This window comes from Mustela nivalis (genome assembly GCF_964662115.1).
Source record: "Mustela nivalis genome assembly, chromosome: 16".
Lineage (NCBI taxonomy): Eukaryota > Metazoa > Chordata > Mammalia > Carnivora > Mustelidae > Mustela > Mustela nivalis.
Genome location: NC_139035.1, coordinates 3,993,450 through 4,009,671, shown reverse-complemented (window position 1 = coordinate 4,009,671; position 16,222 = coordinate 3,993,450). Strand labels below are relative to the sequence as shown.

The window sequence follows — 16,222 nt, the reverse complement described above, 5'->3', positions numbered from 1 at the left end:
GATGAGAAGACCGTGTTCCAAACTGACCAGCTGAAGGGAAGTTTATATTTTAAAAAAACAATCACTTGGTCAGTGACTCACGGGGAAGGAATTCTTCAGCTTTCTTCAGGGAAACCCCAGTAAATAACATGTATAATAAAATGGAGATGAACTTGTCTGTTTTGCTGGGCCATTCAGTCCGCATAATAAGCCATTTGGCAAAAAAGGGAACATTCTGAACACGATTCTCTCTGGGAAACCCCCAAACAGCAAGAACTACTGTGGCTTCCTCACAGTTTTACAGAATATTTTGTATCTCAGACTTGCATGTGAAATAAAAACTTGGATGAAATGTGGAAAAAAATCTGCTTTTTGTTATAGAGTTGAGGATTTTTTCAGCCGGTTGCTTCCATGATTCACACTGTACTCCACTCTTCTGAAACTCAAAACCACATATCATAAAAGGCAACACTGGCTCGAGTTCATTCTTCCTGCTTTGTCCCGAGGAGAACCAACTGCTCTAAGTGTGCCCCACATGACACACAAGAGAAGTGAATGAAAAGTTCTCGGCCTGCATCGATTTACTGGAATATGGTGTAAATCATATACTTTAAAAGAGATCTGGAGTCTTTTTTTTTTTTTTTCCTAATTTGGGGTTTAACTGACATAATCTATAACAGTTTCAGTTCCTCTCATTTTAATTAGCAAAAGCTTTTGGAATTTTGTTGTTTTTGGTCTCTAAGAACATAGTGGAAAAAAAAAAAGTTGAGCAAAATGAAATGTGCTTCGAAATGATTAAAGAAAGCCTTGTTTGCTGGGGATAGGAATGGTCAGGGTTCTCTATTCCCCAGCCCCCCGCCCAGAATGCTTTGTTCAAGCCACACGGTGCCTAATCAGCATGTCTTTAGATTATTTTATGTTAATTAAAATTATGGTTAGTTTTAGAGGTTAATGTATACATGTGCATGTGGCTTCAAAGGCTTTCCAAATTACTGGCTGAGCTCCCTTGCCTTGGGCAGGCCTGATCTGTGATAAAACTGACCACATTAAACCAAGTTTATTGCTATGGAGGTTGTTTTTTTTTTTTTTTTAACTCAATGGAGAAAATATATTTTGCAGGTTTCTTAAGGAATTTCCCATTTTCAAACACACTCTCTAGATCCCCCAAAAAGGTAAGAAAAAAAGAAGAAGAAATGTGAGCGGTAAGGAACAAAGGAAGAGGCTCAGATCCTAAATAAAACAGTTTTACAGATTACCGAGAGACGACAAGACCCAGAACATGACCGGCAGACCACGACTTCTCTATGCCTGCTTCTGCTGTTGTTGGGTTTTAAACTACAGAAATGGTCCACTGCACTGATTAAGTGGGAAAAGAAACCTACCAAAAAACCAAAACCCAAAACCTGACAAGTGGTTACAACAATTTATTCTCATCTGTCACTTTTGTCATACGGATGGTAATGCCCACTAGTGTTCAATGTCTGTCGTGACTGGGATGGGGAAACGTACATCCCAATGGTCAACATAAACCTTTATGGTCATAGCTGTGGAGCAGCGGGAAGTGGGGCAGGAGACCAGTCTGGGGGACAGGGGCGCACAGAAGCTGGGGCCAGCAGTGGGGACAGAACAGTGATTCCCCTGGTGAAGGAGAAACCAACACCCATGATTTATAATGCAGGGGAATGTGTCAGCCTCCATGCTGATCGCCTACTAAATTCCCAGAATGATCCTAACCCAAGAGACCGGGAAGGGACATGTTTTTCATTCACATCATCAGATGATGATCTATTCCTTAAAACTCGTCTTGGTTCAGGCCCTGGCCGCCATTTTCCCTAGACTCCTGGTCTGAGAAGCTCCTGACGGGTTTCTGTCACCTGCTGCTGGGCTGCGCAATCTAAGCCACCACTCTGATCTGTCCTAGCTGCCGCCTGCTCAGGTGTAAGTTCCACCACGTCTGAGCTCAGCAAATCAGGTGTCACCCTCCCGCACCCATGCACCTGGGCCGCGGGCAGCCGGGCGCTCCTTGGGGGCTACTGAACCCTGAACATATCTATCACCACCTTCTGTTAGAAGCTTCTGGGAGACAGTGAGTTCTTCAAAAGCAGAAATCATGGATGACTTAGTAATTTTTGCGTTTTCGGCACCTAGCATGGGCCTAATAAAGGCTCGTTGAACCAAAGTGATGTGGGATGAGAGGAATACATGGCATCGCGCTCCCGCAGCGGGGACGAGCAGGAATGACTGTGAAAGCAGGTTGGCTCGCGGTCTGCCTCGGACACTGGGAGGCTGGTCCAGGCAAGCAGAAGAACTCCCTAAAGCTGAACACCAAGTGTTTGTTGCTCGTTTGGGTGCTCTGAGCCCTGAGCACGGTCAAGCCACAGTATTCTGGTTGAGCAGATGGCCTGCCGAGCCAGGTGATCGCTGGTTTCTGAGCAGATGACTCATGCGGAAAGTAGGGCAAGGGCAAGAGGGGTCGACAGGGATGAGGTTTCTCAAGGCAATATGAGCCAATGCAAACGTTCTAGAAGCAGACTGGTGGAAAAACAGATGGAAACAGATAATACAGTTTGGGTCAGAGTTTTCAAAAATGGCATCTTCCCTCTGTCCCTATCGCCCAAGGGTAGCAAACGCAAATTTTCAATACCGTTATAAGTCAGGAAGAACATTTTGTTAAAAGTAGACTCTAAAATAGTCCCAAGGAATGAAACAGTTTCTTACACATTGAAAGGGAACAACTTAACATACCAAAATATTTCACAACCAGAGGTTACCCTCAACTCTCCTTTAAAAGCAATCAAATATTATTTTCTATTTAGAAAAACAAATGTCAGTGAACATCACTATGGTCAAACTTGGCAGGGCACAAAGTATGCAAATCACCAAAGAAGGAAAATGTGAAAATACCTTTTAACAAGTTCATATTATATAGCAGAAGAGTTCCAAAAAGGAATCAGATTTTTAAAAGCCCTAAAACTATAAACCGGGACAACTAAACCGTCCACCACTTATACATCTTAGGTTCAGATCTACTTTCGCTCTGGATTTAAAACCAAAATGAAGCGCTGGTTGTACACTTTTGGCTCGTCTGAAAAACGTTTTCAGAGCTTCTTAGCACAGAAGTACAAAGGGATATGGTAATGAGTTCCCTGAACAAACAAACATACAGAAAAAAGTGAGTTGGTTTGAGCCCTCGGGGCACACCCGGTGGCCTGTGGCTGCTTCATCCTGTGCCATGAAGAACCGTATTAGAGCCTCTCTAGCTCTTCCTTCCAGCCTGGGGACCGCCAGCAGTTGTTTTCAACGAGAGAAGAGAATGGTTCCCTACCAGCAAAATGATTTGCTATTGATCACAGCTGACAGGGACTTGAGGTGCGGTGGGGAGGAGCGTGGGGGGTGTGGGAGGCGGTAGTGGTAGGATTGGAAAGCTGAGGTTTTGATAAACCGAGACTTGGTGTACGATTCTTAGCGTTACCTCAATCTTCCTCACAGGACAATCAAAAGTCACAGGTATAAACTCTCCCCCAATGGTAATGGAAGGGATATGTTAATAGTTTTTGTACCTTACTTTATGTCTAGTGTTAGTACCTGGAGTAGTAATTCTAAGACTTTGGAGGTTATCAAAATCACCCTTGGAGCTCACTTAAAATGAAGATTCCCAAGGAGACATCCTCAGATGTTTAAATTTACAAGACTTGGGAGTGGATGGGGAGTCTGCATTTTTAAAAAGTAACCTGGGTAAAGCAGTTAGTACAGCCACTCTGGAAACCAGTAAGGAGGTTCCTCAAAAAGTTGAAACTAGAGCTGCCCTATGACCCAGCAATCGCACTAATGGGTATTTACCCTAAAGATACAAATGTAATGATCCGAAGGGGCACATGCACCCCAATGTTTATAGCAGCAATGTCCACAATGGCCAAACTATGGAAAGAACTTAGATGTCCATCAACAGATGAATGGAGAAAGAAGATGTGATAGATATAAACAATGGAATACTACACAGCCATCAAAAGAAATGAAATCTTGCCATTTGCAATGACGTGGATGGAACTAGAGGGGATTATGCTGAGCGAAATAAGTCAATCGGAGAAAGACAATCATCATATGATCTCCCTGATATGAGGAAGTTGAGAGGCAGGCCGGGGGTTTGGGGGTAGGGAAGAAAAAAATGAAATAAGATGGGATCGGGAGGGAGACAAACCATAAGAGACTTTTAATCTCATAAAACAAACTGAGGCTTGCTGGAGTGGAGGGGGCTAGGGCGAGGGTGGTGGGGTTATGGACATTGGGGAGGGTATGTGCTATGGTGAGTGCTGTGAAGTATGTAAGCCTGACGATTCACTATTTGCCCTGGGGCAAATAATACATTATATGTTAATAAAAATAAGTAAAAAGCAGCCTGGGAATGTCTGACGCAGGTCAGAGGGCCCACACTGAGAAACCCTAAGCTAGAGACTCCTTCTTGTTCTTTTGCCTGTTCTGCAAGGGTGTGTCCCACTGAACACTGATACTACTAGATGGTGACAGGTATTGTTTAAAAAAGGGCGGGAGATATTATTTGGAAAAATAAATTCAAGAACTGCAGTGTCAAATTCACATTCCCATTCCAGGGCTTTCAAATTAAAAAAAAAAAAAAAAAAAAGGCTCACGTGCTGTGTCTCACCAGAAACGAGAGTGTACAATGTATTTCAAACATTTCTGATAATCAAATATTCTGATTTAAATAGGCTGAGCATAACCTTGGAAATGCTTCCATATAGAACTTTTATGTAAGAATATCCAAAAGCAGAGAACTACTCAGGAGGGTAAGCCACAGTACCTGACGGGAGTGGGGCACGAAGAACACTCTGGAGCCCAGATGCCGGGTGACAGACAGACCCGGAGGGGAAAGGCCAAACCGTAGCTCAGCAGCAGGTCGCTGAATTGATGCCTGTCAGAGGGTTAGCAGATGGTGAGGTCCTTGTCAACCGCGAGCTTGGACAAGGATGGTATTTGCAGAGTGAGGATGATGCCGGAAGTCAGAGCAACTCTTGGGTCCAGAACCCTGGCGCTCTAACAAGGCGTAAGAGACCACGCGGGTGTAAAACCAACGGTACTGAAGCTAGCCAACACCTTTTCAGAACTGACCTTGCTCCTGGCACCGTTCTACGGACATCACAAGGGTCCGCTCGTTTGTGAGGTAGAGATGAACATCAAGGTCCATTTAACAAATGAAGAGGGAGACTCGGGGTAACTTGCACAAAGTCACCCCCCTACTTAGTGGCAGAGCTGGGATTTGAGCTCCAACTGGAGTTTTAAAACTCTGCATGTCTGTGTTCCTCTCGTCGGATGGGTCAGTGCGTTTGCAATTTAAGGAAACTATCTGAGCAGAAGAGAGTTTTGCTTGCTTGTCATTTAAGGGAAGGCAAGTGATCAAAGAGGCTACGGGAAAACTGTGCTGCTCACAGCAGGTAAGGCTCATGTAGATGTGAACTGCTTGGGCTTTGAAGAAGATAATCGGGGTGGCATAAATAAAAAACTCTGTCTTCATTCCCTTCGATACCGATTCTACTTCGAGTCTATTTCAAGGAAGTAATAAAAAATATGTATGAAGAATTATGCACAAGGACATTTGCCCTAAATTACACATAATTAAAAACTTAGTTGAAATGGAGTATATATTAGAAAGTTCACCAACTATAGGTTCCGAGCTAGGTGTGAGTTAAATCCTGACTCCCTCCCTTATTGAGTATGTGACCTTTGGCTGGTTAGCTACCTCTACCAAGCTGCGCATCCTTCATCTCTAGAATGGAGAAGATGATGTTAACCTTACAGCAGGGATTCTCAACTGTAGTACTCTGGACATTTAGACACTTGGTTCTGAGCCTTGCAGGATGGTTAGTAGCATCCCTGACCTCTAACCATCAGATGCCAGTAGCTCCCCTCAACCCAACTGTGACAGTCAAATGTCTACAGATAACTGCTAACTGTCCCCTGTTGTCTTATAGGATTGTTGTGAGGATTAAGTGAACTAATTTAAAGATACTTGGTGAAGGGAAAAAGAGGAATCAGCAGTTTTTTGAATGGGGAAGCCAGTAAGAGCATATAAGTCTATGTATGCATATCCTTATACGTGGATGTATACTAAGGTGGTGGAGGTAAAGCTAGTAGAAGGAAACAGAATTAAAATCCAAGACAAAATCAAAACCATAATGAGATAGCACTTCAAACCTGTCAGAGTGTCTAGTATCAAAAAGACAAGAAATAACAAGTGTTGGTGGGGATGTGGAGAGAAGGGGGCCCTTGTGCACTGTCGGGGGGAATGCAGTGTACGATGGTGCAGCCGCTGTGGGAAACAATATGGAGGCTGATCAAAAAATGAAAAACAGAATTACCATAAAATTCAGTAATTCTACTTCTGGTTATTTATCTAAAGGAAATGAAACACTAATTCAAAAAGCTAATATAAGCATTATTTACAGCAGCTAATATACGGAAGCAATGTGAGTATCCCACAAGAGAGGAATGGATGGAGATGGACTCTTACTCGGCCATAAAGAGGAATGAAATCTTCCATTTGTGAGCATGGATGGACCTCGAGGGTCTTATGCCAAGGGAAATAAGTCACACAGAGAAAGACAAACACCGTACGATTTCATTCCATGTGGACTCTGAGAAAACAAATGAACAAACAGAACAGAAAGACTCATAGATACGGAGAATGAGCTGGTGGTGGCCAGATCGGAGGAGAGATGGGGAAATGGGCAAAATAGGGGAAGAGGGTAAAGAGATACAAACTTCTAGTTATAAAATAAATAAGACACCAGGATGCGATTTACGGCACAGGCAACATAGTCAATAATATTGTAAGAGTTTTATATGGTGGCACGCAGTAGCTACACTTATTGCGGTGATCACTTCATAATGTATATAGAAGTGGAATCACTAGATTGTACACCTGAAACTAATACAGTGCTGCATGTCAATCATGCTGAAATTAAAAAAAAAAAATCCAAGACCATGGAAATAACTGATTAAAGCAAAGTCCTAAAATATGCGAAAGAGATGCCCCCCTCAGAGAAGAGGACCATCCCTTGAACTGGGAACACAGAGACGAAAGGTAAGGAAATGAAACAATTCTGAGAGTTTTCCTTTTTATAATAATGTTATTATCCCTATTTTGAAAAAAAGATTAAGATACAAAGAGATCTTTTTTCCCACGGTACAAAATAAGTTGACAGACCTGAGAGTGAAGCTCCATCGGCTTTAAGTTACATATATTGGGAAAAAAGCCCAGTCATCAGTTTTATTAGTATATGATTGTGCCTAGCCCTTAAGAATGAGGTGTGTAAGCCATCTGGCCGGGTAGACATCTCAGTGTCCGTTACAGTGATTTCAGATGAATTGATCATGGTGACCAGGTTAACGGCTGGAGGTCTGGTTTGGGGGACTATTTCTCCTACCTCATTGTCACTCCCCTTCCTTCCCCGAGTCTCACCACTCCCCAGTTTCCCTCCTGTGCACGGTTACCGACTTCTCCCCTGAAACTATACACCCACGTTCACAGTTTCTGACTTGTTTCTTCCATCGTTTATAAGCTTTCATTGCATGGTTCCATAAATATTTACTCACTACCTGTGACGTCCAGGTTCTAGGGATATGATAAGTTAACAAAACCATTGGGGATAGTACGGTTAAGTACAGTTAAGAAGACAGACGATAACCAAATAAGAAACAGCTAAATTAACCATATACAGTATTATACAAATTACCAATACACAAAATCCTGTCCTGTCACATCTGTGCCTAATGCTCCCTGGCTAGTATTAAAATTCAAACACTGCTTTCTCCCCATCTGGGAGGCCTTCTTATTTATTAGGCAGTTGTAATACAGCGTCTTTGTTAAAGATCTGTTCCAGGACCACAAGAACGATGCTGCTTTATATAATCCAAGCTGAAACTTAAGACAGCCACCCCTCCCTGGTGTATACTCATATTCTATAAATCTATATAATACTATAAGTTACATACTTTCATCCTTTTATTGTTCATCATAATTATAACCCTCTCAGCTCCTCTAACCCTCTAAACGGGCCAAGCAAATGACACGGGTTGCTTTCTCTCTGGGTCTAGGTGTACTGGCCATCTTTAAAAAAAAACTGATTCAGAGACAATAAATTTCACAATTTGGTCAAGAGAGTGTCCTCTTCGACAATCGGTGAGTTGAATTGTTAGACCACATGAAACGGGCCAAATGATGATGTTTAGGTTGGAGCATTAAAAAGGCTTTTCTGATAAAGGCTCAGATTTTCACTGTACCTAACTGAGTCTATTTTTATATCTTGTTATAATGCTTAAATATAGAAATATTTTAACTTTTCTGTTTTCATGGAATTCTAATTTTGAAATTGGCTCTTAATGGAAGCATGTAAAAGTTACCCAAATTTATAAAAATTGGGTTTTACTCATTTAATGAAAGACATATGTTCACAAAAAAGCGTTAGGAAAGGCAATTCTTTGTAATACCCACAATCCTCGACCCTGAACCTCCTGACCAAGTATGCAAGTCCAAATAGGCAAATCTCTTTGGTTATGTCAGACTTTCTTGGGCGAACCAGCACATCAAAGGACAGGGAGTATTTTTCAAATGAAGCAGATACTGGGGAGGCAGAGAGGAAGTGTGGACGGCACACGCTCACAGTCTACAGTCCGAGCACATTCCAGGACTTCCACCAATCCTAAGGAAACTGGGCTCAGTTAATGAAGGTCAGAGGTGTAAATCTCCACAGGTTAGATTTTTAGTGTAGGGGAACTTTGCATGCTTCTTTCAAGCTACGTCAGGGTCTATCAACCTTGATACTATTGGCACGTTTGACTGGATAATTCTTTCTTCTGTTGGCTTCTACCCACTAGATGCCAGTAGTACCTCCCCAGTCTGACAATCAAAAATATTTCCAGATATTGCCAAATGTCCCCCAGGGAGCAAAATCATCCCTTGCTGAGAACCAATGAGTTAAGTGGAAATAAGACTTTTTCCTGGTTTCTTATGTGAGGGAATAACTGCAATGATAGATTTCAGCAGGTGAAGCCTTTTTTTCTAAGTTATATTTTTGCTCTTTACATCATATTCTTATTTTTTTTTTATTGTTGTTTTGCCTTATTCCTTGGTGTCACCAATTCTCTTCGAAGCCATGTGACAAAACAAAAAATTGCAGGACTAATGACCAATTACTAAAATGACTAAAATGAAAATGCCCCAATTAGAACTTTCTTCGCTTAAATTTGGTCAGAAATAGCAATTTATGCTTCAAAATGTATGTTATAATTATGTAAAGTTGGTTTTTAATACCCCATTTTGTTATGCAATTAGCCCTAAATAACATTAGTCTTTGAATTTAGGGCTGATTGAGTTAGTTGGTATGCAAACAAATATATTTCCTAAAGCTTTATTTATGTACTATTCTGTTTTCTTCTTAGAATTTTGTATACTAGATTTTGCTTACCCCAATAATTAAGAGAAATCCTTTCCTAACTTTGTACTAAAATAAAATACATCAGATTGGGACAAACAGAATAAAATGCTTTAGAAAGGAACAGAGTCATAAATTAAAATATGCTAGTCCCTCTTCGCAGTTTCTTAAAAAACAAACAAAAAAAGGAGTCCTAAATAAGTGACTTATTTTAGGCTTCACTCTGGAATACCAGTCTCTGGGCTCCATTCACTCAGACTAATTTTTAATGTACAAGCGTACGGCTTCTAAGTAACAATTGTCATTTGCCAACTGATCTCAGGCATACATTCAGATGGCCTTCTCGCTGCCTATGGAGTGCTCCATGCCCACTTGTCCAGCCTCCTTAAATGTTACTGTTCCCCCCCCCCCAAAACAACACACTTTTTTTTGTATAGAGTTTCCTTACCTTATTGAATTTCTAAGTTTATGAAAATAATATAGGAGTACATTAACAAATCAGTTAGTACATGGGTGTCTAAAAAAGTTAGAAATACCCCTAGCTTTTCTTCAAACCCTTCTCCTACACCTTTCTCTCCGCTCATAGAAACACACGCAGAAACACGGGGATGTGCACACTCGAGAACGCACTTCCACGAATCTTCTTTCCATGTCTCTTTAGGCGGTTTCTCCTCTTCTACTGTGTTGTAATACAGCGTCTTTGTTAAAGATCTGTTCCAGGACCACAAGAACGACTTAAGGAGACTTTACATAAGGAGAGAGAATTCTGTCCTCAGCTCTCTTCTCTTTGGTTTCTACACTTTATCCCTAGCTGCAAAATTTTTAATATCTCACAATGTCCAATCTCTGCCTGAAGCCCTCTCCTCTCCACTCTGATTTGCACATTTAACTGTCTAGAAGGCATCTCTACTTGGATGCTGAGAGTCATTCAAATATCAGGTTTTCTTCCAAGGACTTGATAATATGGTACCTCCCTGCCCATTTCGGAGTTAGTGTGGCCACATAGTTCACTTTGGATAATAAAAAGGGTATGGAAATGACACATCACATTCAGACAGAAGCATTAATGGCCAGTCTGTGACTCTCCGCTCATTCTTTTCCTGTGCCGTGGGGATCAGCAATAATCTGATCAGTCTGAGTCTTGAGAATAACAAGAGGTAGAGACCCCAACAACTTGAGGTGGGTGTACAGCATGATCGAGAAATAAATGTCATAGGAGGAAGCCACAAGATTCAGAGAGCTGTTTATTGCAGGAGCTGAACTCAGCCTATCCTGACTCAACACTGATGTGTTTGACGCATCCCAAATTTAGCAGGGTCAAAACAATACGACCCATCCCATTTTTTCCTTTCCCCATACTACTCATCTTTCTAAATGGCACTAACAAGTACCTGTTTTCTAAGACTTAAAGATCTCATCCTCTCACTTTCCATGTCTAACCCATCAGTAAATCTTAAAAGATTGGCTTTACCACCAAAGTATATCCCAAATCCAACCACTTCTCAGTATCTCCACGGCTGTGACCCTAACCCAAGCCATCATCTCTCCTCAGAACTACCCCGGCAGGCTCTTGACCTTCCCTACAAATCCACTCCAGTGTGTTGTTTTTATTAGTGTCCATTCTTATTGGTTTATAAGAACTCTTTAAACTTTAGCAAATAAAGTATTAACTCTGCCTGTCCTAAGTGTTGTAAATGTCATTTCAATTTTAGCTTTCCTTTTTTACATAAACCTGGCTTGATCTTTCAAGTTACTGGTTTTAATAGTCACTAGCCTTAATCTGTTTAGTCCTTTTTTTTTTTTTTTTAATTTATTGAACAGAGAGAGACACAGTGAGAGAGGGAATACAAGCAGGGGGAGTGGGAGAGGGAGAAGCAGGCTTCCCACCGAGTAGGGAGCCCAAAGCAGGGCTTGATCCCAAGACCTTAGGATCATGACCTGAGCAGAAGTCAGACACTTAATGACTGGGCCACCCAGGCGCCCCAATCTGTTTAGTGCTTGCTCAAACAGGAGTGTCTGGTAGAGTACCTAGCCAACACACAGCTAATACTGTTTAATAGCCATCATGACTCTGAAACCAAAAGGAGGTTTTTGGGTTTTTTTCCCCTCCCGAAGAGGAGCATTTCTTAGTAGATACTGTAATTATGACCTCAAGACTTCAACTGTTATCCTGCTTTTTCAATGTTCAGATTATATATACATTTTGTTGCATACATGAATGAATTCAAGGCAAATGAATCAACTTTTGGATTTAAATTTTGCAGAATTCATTTGCTTCATATTATATGTTATCATCTTTAAACCTCAATTAGATTCTTAAAATAGAAGATACAGGGCCAGAAATTAAGTCATGAAATGGCTCCCTGAATAATCCTCAGATAAAAAAAAAATATATATTTTGTATATATTTATATATATTTTACATATATATTTATATACATACATAAATATGTGTGTGTGCGTGTGTGTATTTGTACATTTGCACAGCATCATCATAATGGGCAATGGTGCTGACAGGTACAGATATGGAATTTAAGGAAGAAAGATTGGTCCAGGAATACGGGGAGACTGGGCACCATGGAATTTGAGCGAGTGAAACAAAGGCACTATTGAGAGCCCCAGGCAATGAGGGAATGTAAGCGTCAGTCTCATAACACGATCCTTCAACAATATGTAATTCAGTGGAAAAAAATAACATATTTGTACATCCACAGTAAAGGAAAATAAAGTAAAAAAACCCTACATATTCATTACAAATGGAATAATAGTAACAGGATTACACAATTATACCACATTTGTAGAGTCTTAGATCTTAATTTCCACTATTTATATTATTATCTTTAACTTTCTTATAAAGTTTAATCTATTTATGTTCTATATTTTTCCTTCTGAATATTATTTTTGGCATTTTATATTTCTTTCTTCTCACTATCTTCCACTTAAATATCTTTCTCTTTTTCATTAAGAAATTTTATTACTGAAATATAGTTGACATACAGTGTTACAACGAAGGTGTATTTAAAACCTGTTTTTGAAAACTGCACAAAAGACAGTTATCAAGGAACGTGAGAAAATGATACAGGAACAAAATTTAAAATTTCCCATACTATTAATATTTGGTGTGTATCTTCTCAGGATTTTTATGTGCAAATATATAAATATAGATATAATCCTGTATAAAACTTTTAAAGCAAAAATGGGATTATATTATCCATGACAGGTTTTTTTCCCCCCAGCTAATTTATCATGAAAATCCCATTGCAGTCAATATATACTTAACATGTTTTTTTAATTTGCTTCAAAGCATTTCATTGATGTACCTACCATACTCTATTAAACCAATTATCCATGATAGATATTGATGCTGCTTTTAAACACTGATAACTGTGAACACTGTTTTAAAGTCATTTTCGAACAAATACCTTTGCACAATTATTGAATTATTTGATCAAAGTAGATGTTTAAAGGTAGAACTGCCTGGCCAATAGGTTGGCATATAACCAAAGCATTCGATACGTAACACCAACTGGCTGCCTTCCAGGGGGGCAGCATCTACACTGTGCAGCATCTTGTATACAAGGACAGCTGCCTCACAGCTACTCATCATGACCATATTCTTTTCACACTTCTCATACTTTGAAAGGTCAAAAACAATGCACAGCTGGCTATTCTAATTTACAATTCTTGTTTGCTCATGAAACTAGACTTTAGAGCAACCCTTTCCCCCACCCCCCGCCCCATATGGTATTAAATGAATGTCTATAAATTTGGTCAGCTTTCTTTTTTTTCTAATAGGTTTTTGTTCTGTTTTAAATGAATTAAATAGAAAAATTTCTATTTTGAGGATATTTAATCCCTTGAATGTCATACATGCTCCAATATTTTACTAATTTGTCATTTGCTTTTTAACTGTTTATTGTCTTCTGTACCATACAGAAGCTTTAAATTTGTATGTAACTTAAGCTCTCATATTTTTCTTTCATTATTTTCCAACTCATTAATCTTTATTAATTTTTCTTTAGTTTTTTTTTTGGTTGTTGTTGTTCACTTTCCAACCTTTTAAATTTATTTACTTCCATTAAAAATGATTTTAAAATAATTAGTTTTTCTCTGTGTATAGCATTGGCTCTATCTTACAATGTTTCCTGCTTAGTGTTTTCTTTTTTTTTTTTCTTTTAAAGATTTTATTTATTTTATTTGAGAGACAGAGAGAGAAAGAGATTGAGAGAAGGAGTGGGGGGAGGGCAAGAGGGAGAAGCAGATTCTCTACAGAGCAGGGAGCGCGATGGAGGGCCCCATTTAAGGACCCTGGGATCATGACCTGAGCTGAAGACAAACGCTTAACTGACTGAGCCTCCCAGGCGCCCCGTTCGGTGTTTTCATTGTTATTATGGCCCAAATAGTTTGTTAAGTATTGACTTCTATTTGGATCTATTTTGGAGTATATTTTCTTTTTTCAGAATAGATCAGCTTTTATACTTAAAGTTTGCTGTGTATGTCTAGTTTTCTACAGCTTTTGTAGCTTATCAGATATCCAGTATTTATATATTTAAAAAACAAACACCCACAGATCTTTTGAATTGACCTTATTTTTTTACAATAATCAAATGCCTTTTCATTTTAGTTTTTGTCCAGTTGATCTGCCAAAGGTAGGGAGAAAAATTTTAAACTCTTACAACTCTAATGATTCTGGTATTTCACTCTATAGTATGATAATCACATAAAGATAAATTAATAAAAAATTAATTTATACTTTTTGGTAAAAATGCTTCTGTAGGCTTTTAAGATTTATTTATTTATTTATTTGACAGAGAGAGAGATCACAAATAGGCAGAGAGACAGACAGAGAAAGAGATGAGGAGAAGCAGGCTCCCTGCTGAGCAGAGAGCCCAATGTGGGACTCGATCCCAGGACCCTGAGATCATGACCTGAGCCAAAGGCAGCGGCTTAATCCACTGAGCCACCCAGGCGCCCCATGTAGGCTTTTAAATTTCAAACCCAAACTTATCACATTAGAATTTCTAAAATCATACTTGACCATAACATGTTTTCAAAAGAGAGGTATAAAAATTTTCCTTTTGGGGCACCTGGGTGGCTCAATCGATTAAGCATCTGCCTTTGGCGCAGGTCATGATTGTGGGATCTTGGGATTGAGCCCCACATCAGGCTGGGCTGGGCTCTCTGCTCAGTGGGGAACCTGCTTTTCCCTCTCCCACTTCCAGGCTTGTGCTTGCTTTCTTTATATCAAATAAGTAAATAAGCAAAATCTTTAAAAAATTTTCCATCCAAACCAATTCCATTCAAAAATATCAGCATACAAAAAGATGTTTAAAATACTGTGAGAGAAACTATTGAGAAGGGCAGAGTTGGCAGAGTCAGAGGACCCGAAGCTCACCTTGCTCCACAGATACAACTAGATACACTCACATCAGTGTAATTAAGCCGGAAAATGATCTGAAGACTGGCAGAATGCGCTCCACAACTGAAGGTAGAGAGGAAGCCACGTCAAAGATCATAGAAAGGGAGGAACGTAGTGGGGACACGTAGTAATTAAAGTGGCCAAAAGGAGCGAGACAGAGTTTTAAAAGAAGCAGGAGGAAGAAAGGGCTCTCCATAAGGCCATCAGCAGACTTTTCAACGTGCTGAAAGGAAAGATCTGCAGCCAAGAATACTCTGTCCAACAAATCTATTATTCAGAATAGAAGGAGAGAGAAAGAATTTCCAGACAGACAAGAGCTAAAGGAGCTCATGACCACTAAGCCAGCCCATAAGAACTGTTTGACGAGGACTCTGAGTGGAAAGGAAAGACCATAAGAATAAAAAAACGTCGGAAGCGGAAAAGCAGTGAAAATGAGCATATCTGTAAGAATCAATCAAGGGACTCACAATAAAAGGATGTAAAGTATGACATCATGTACCAAAAATGTGGCAGGGAGAGGAGTAAAGAATAAGCTCGAACTTACGTGACCATCAACTTAGCAGAGGCTGCTATAGGCAGATGTTATCTACAAACCTATTGGTAACCACAACTCAAACCAGGAATAGATGTGCAAAAAAAAGAGAAAAAAGAATCCAAGTATAGCTTTAAAGAAAGTAAGCAAACCGTGAAAGAGAACAGGAAAGGATCAGACAACTAAAAAACGACCTCAAAACAAGTTACAAAATAGCAGTAAATGCATACTTGTCAATAACTACTTAGAATTAACACACACACATATAAACACTCCAATGAAAACACGGGATGACAGGCTGGATGTAAAAAATAGGTTTTTGGTGCCTCAGTGGCTCAGTGGGTTAAGCCGCTGCCTTCGGCTTGGGTCATGATCCCGCGGTCCTGGGATCGAGTCCCACATCGGGCTCTCTGCTCAGTGGGGGCCCTGCTTCCCTCTCTCTCTCTCTGCCTGCCTCTCTGTCTACTTGTGATCTCTGTCTTTCAAATAAACAAATAAAAATCTAAAAAAAAAAAATAGGTTTTTGCCTGCAAGAAACTCATTTAAGTCCTGAAGACACATGTAGACCGCAAGTGTGGGGATGGAGAAACACTTCTCGTGCAAACGAATGTCAGAAGGAAACTGGGGGAGCAATGCTTCCATCAAACAAAACAGACTTCAAAACAAAGACTGTAACAAGAGGCAAGGACAGTATATAATAACAAAAGGGACAATCCAACAAGAAGTTGTAACAACTCTAAATATTTATGCACCCAACATGGGAGTACCCAAATACATAAAAATACATAACAGGCATAAAGGTACTAACTCATAAGTGATACAATAACTGTAGGGGACTCTGACACC

At 40.0% G+C, this 16,222-nt stretch overlaps 1 protein-coding gene across 5 annotated transcripts in view; it reads right to left on the bottom strand.

The window, feature by feature from the left end:
* The window catches only part of DNM3 (dynamin 3), a 536,286-nt gene that overhangs the window by 69,054 nt on the left and 451,010 nt on the right, over positions 1–16,222 (bottom strand). Inside the window, exon 18 of one of the 5 annotated variants that reach the window (XM_082702688.1) lies at positions 2,335–2,511. The exons of the other annotated variants lie outside the window; for them this stretch is intronic. Within the exon in view, the coding sequence (XP_082558814.1) occupies positions 2,350–2,511 (162 nt within the window). The 3' untranslated portion in view covers positions 2,335–2,349. Of the gene's footprint in view, positions 1–2,334; positions 2,512–16,222 lie in introns of those variants that run through there. 5 annotated transcript variants of the gene reach the window in all.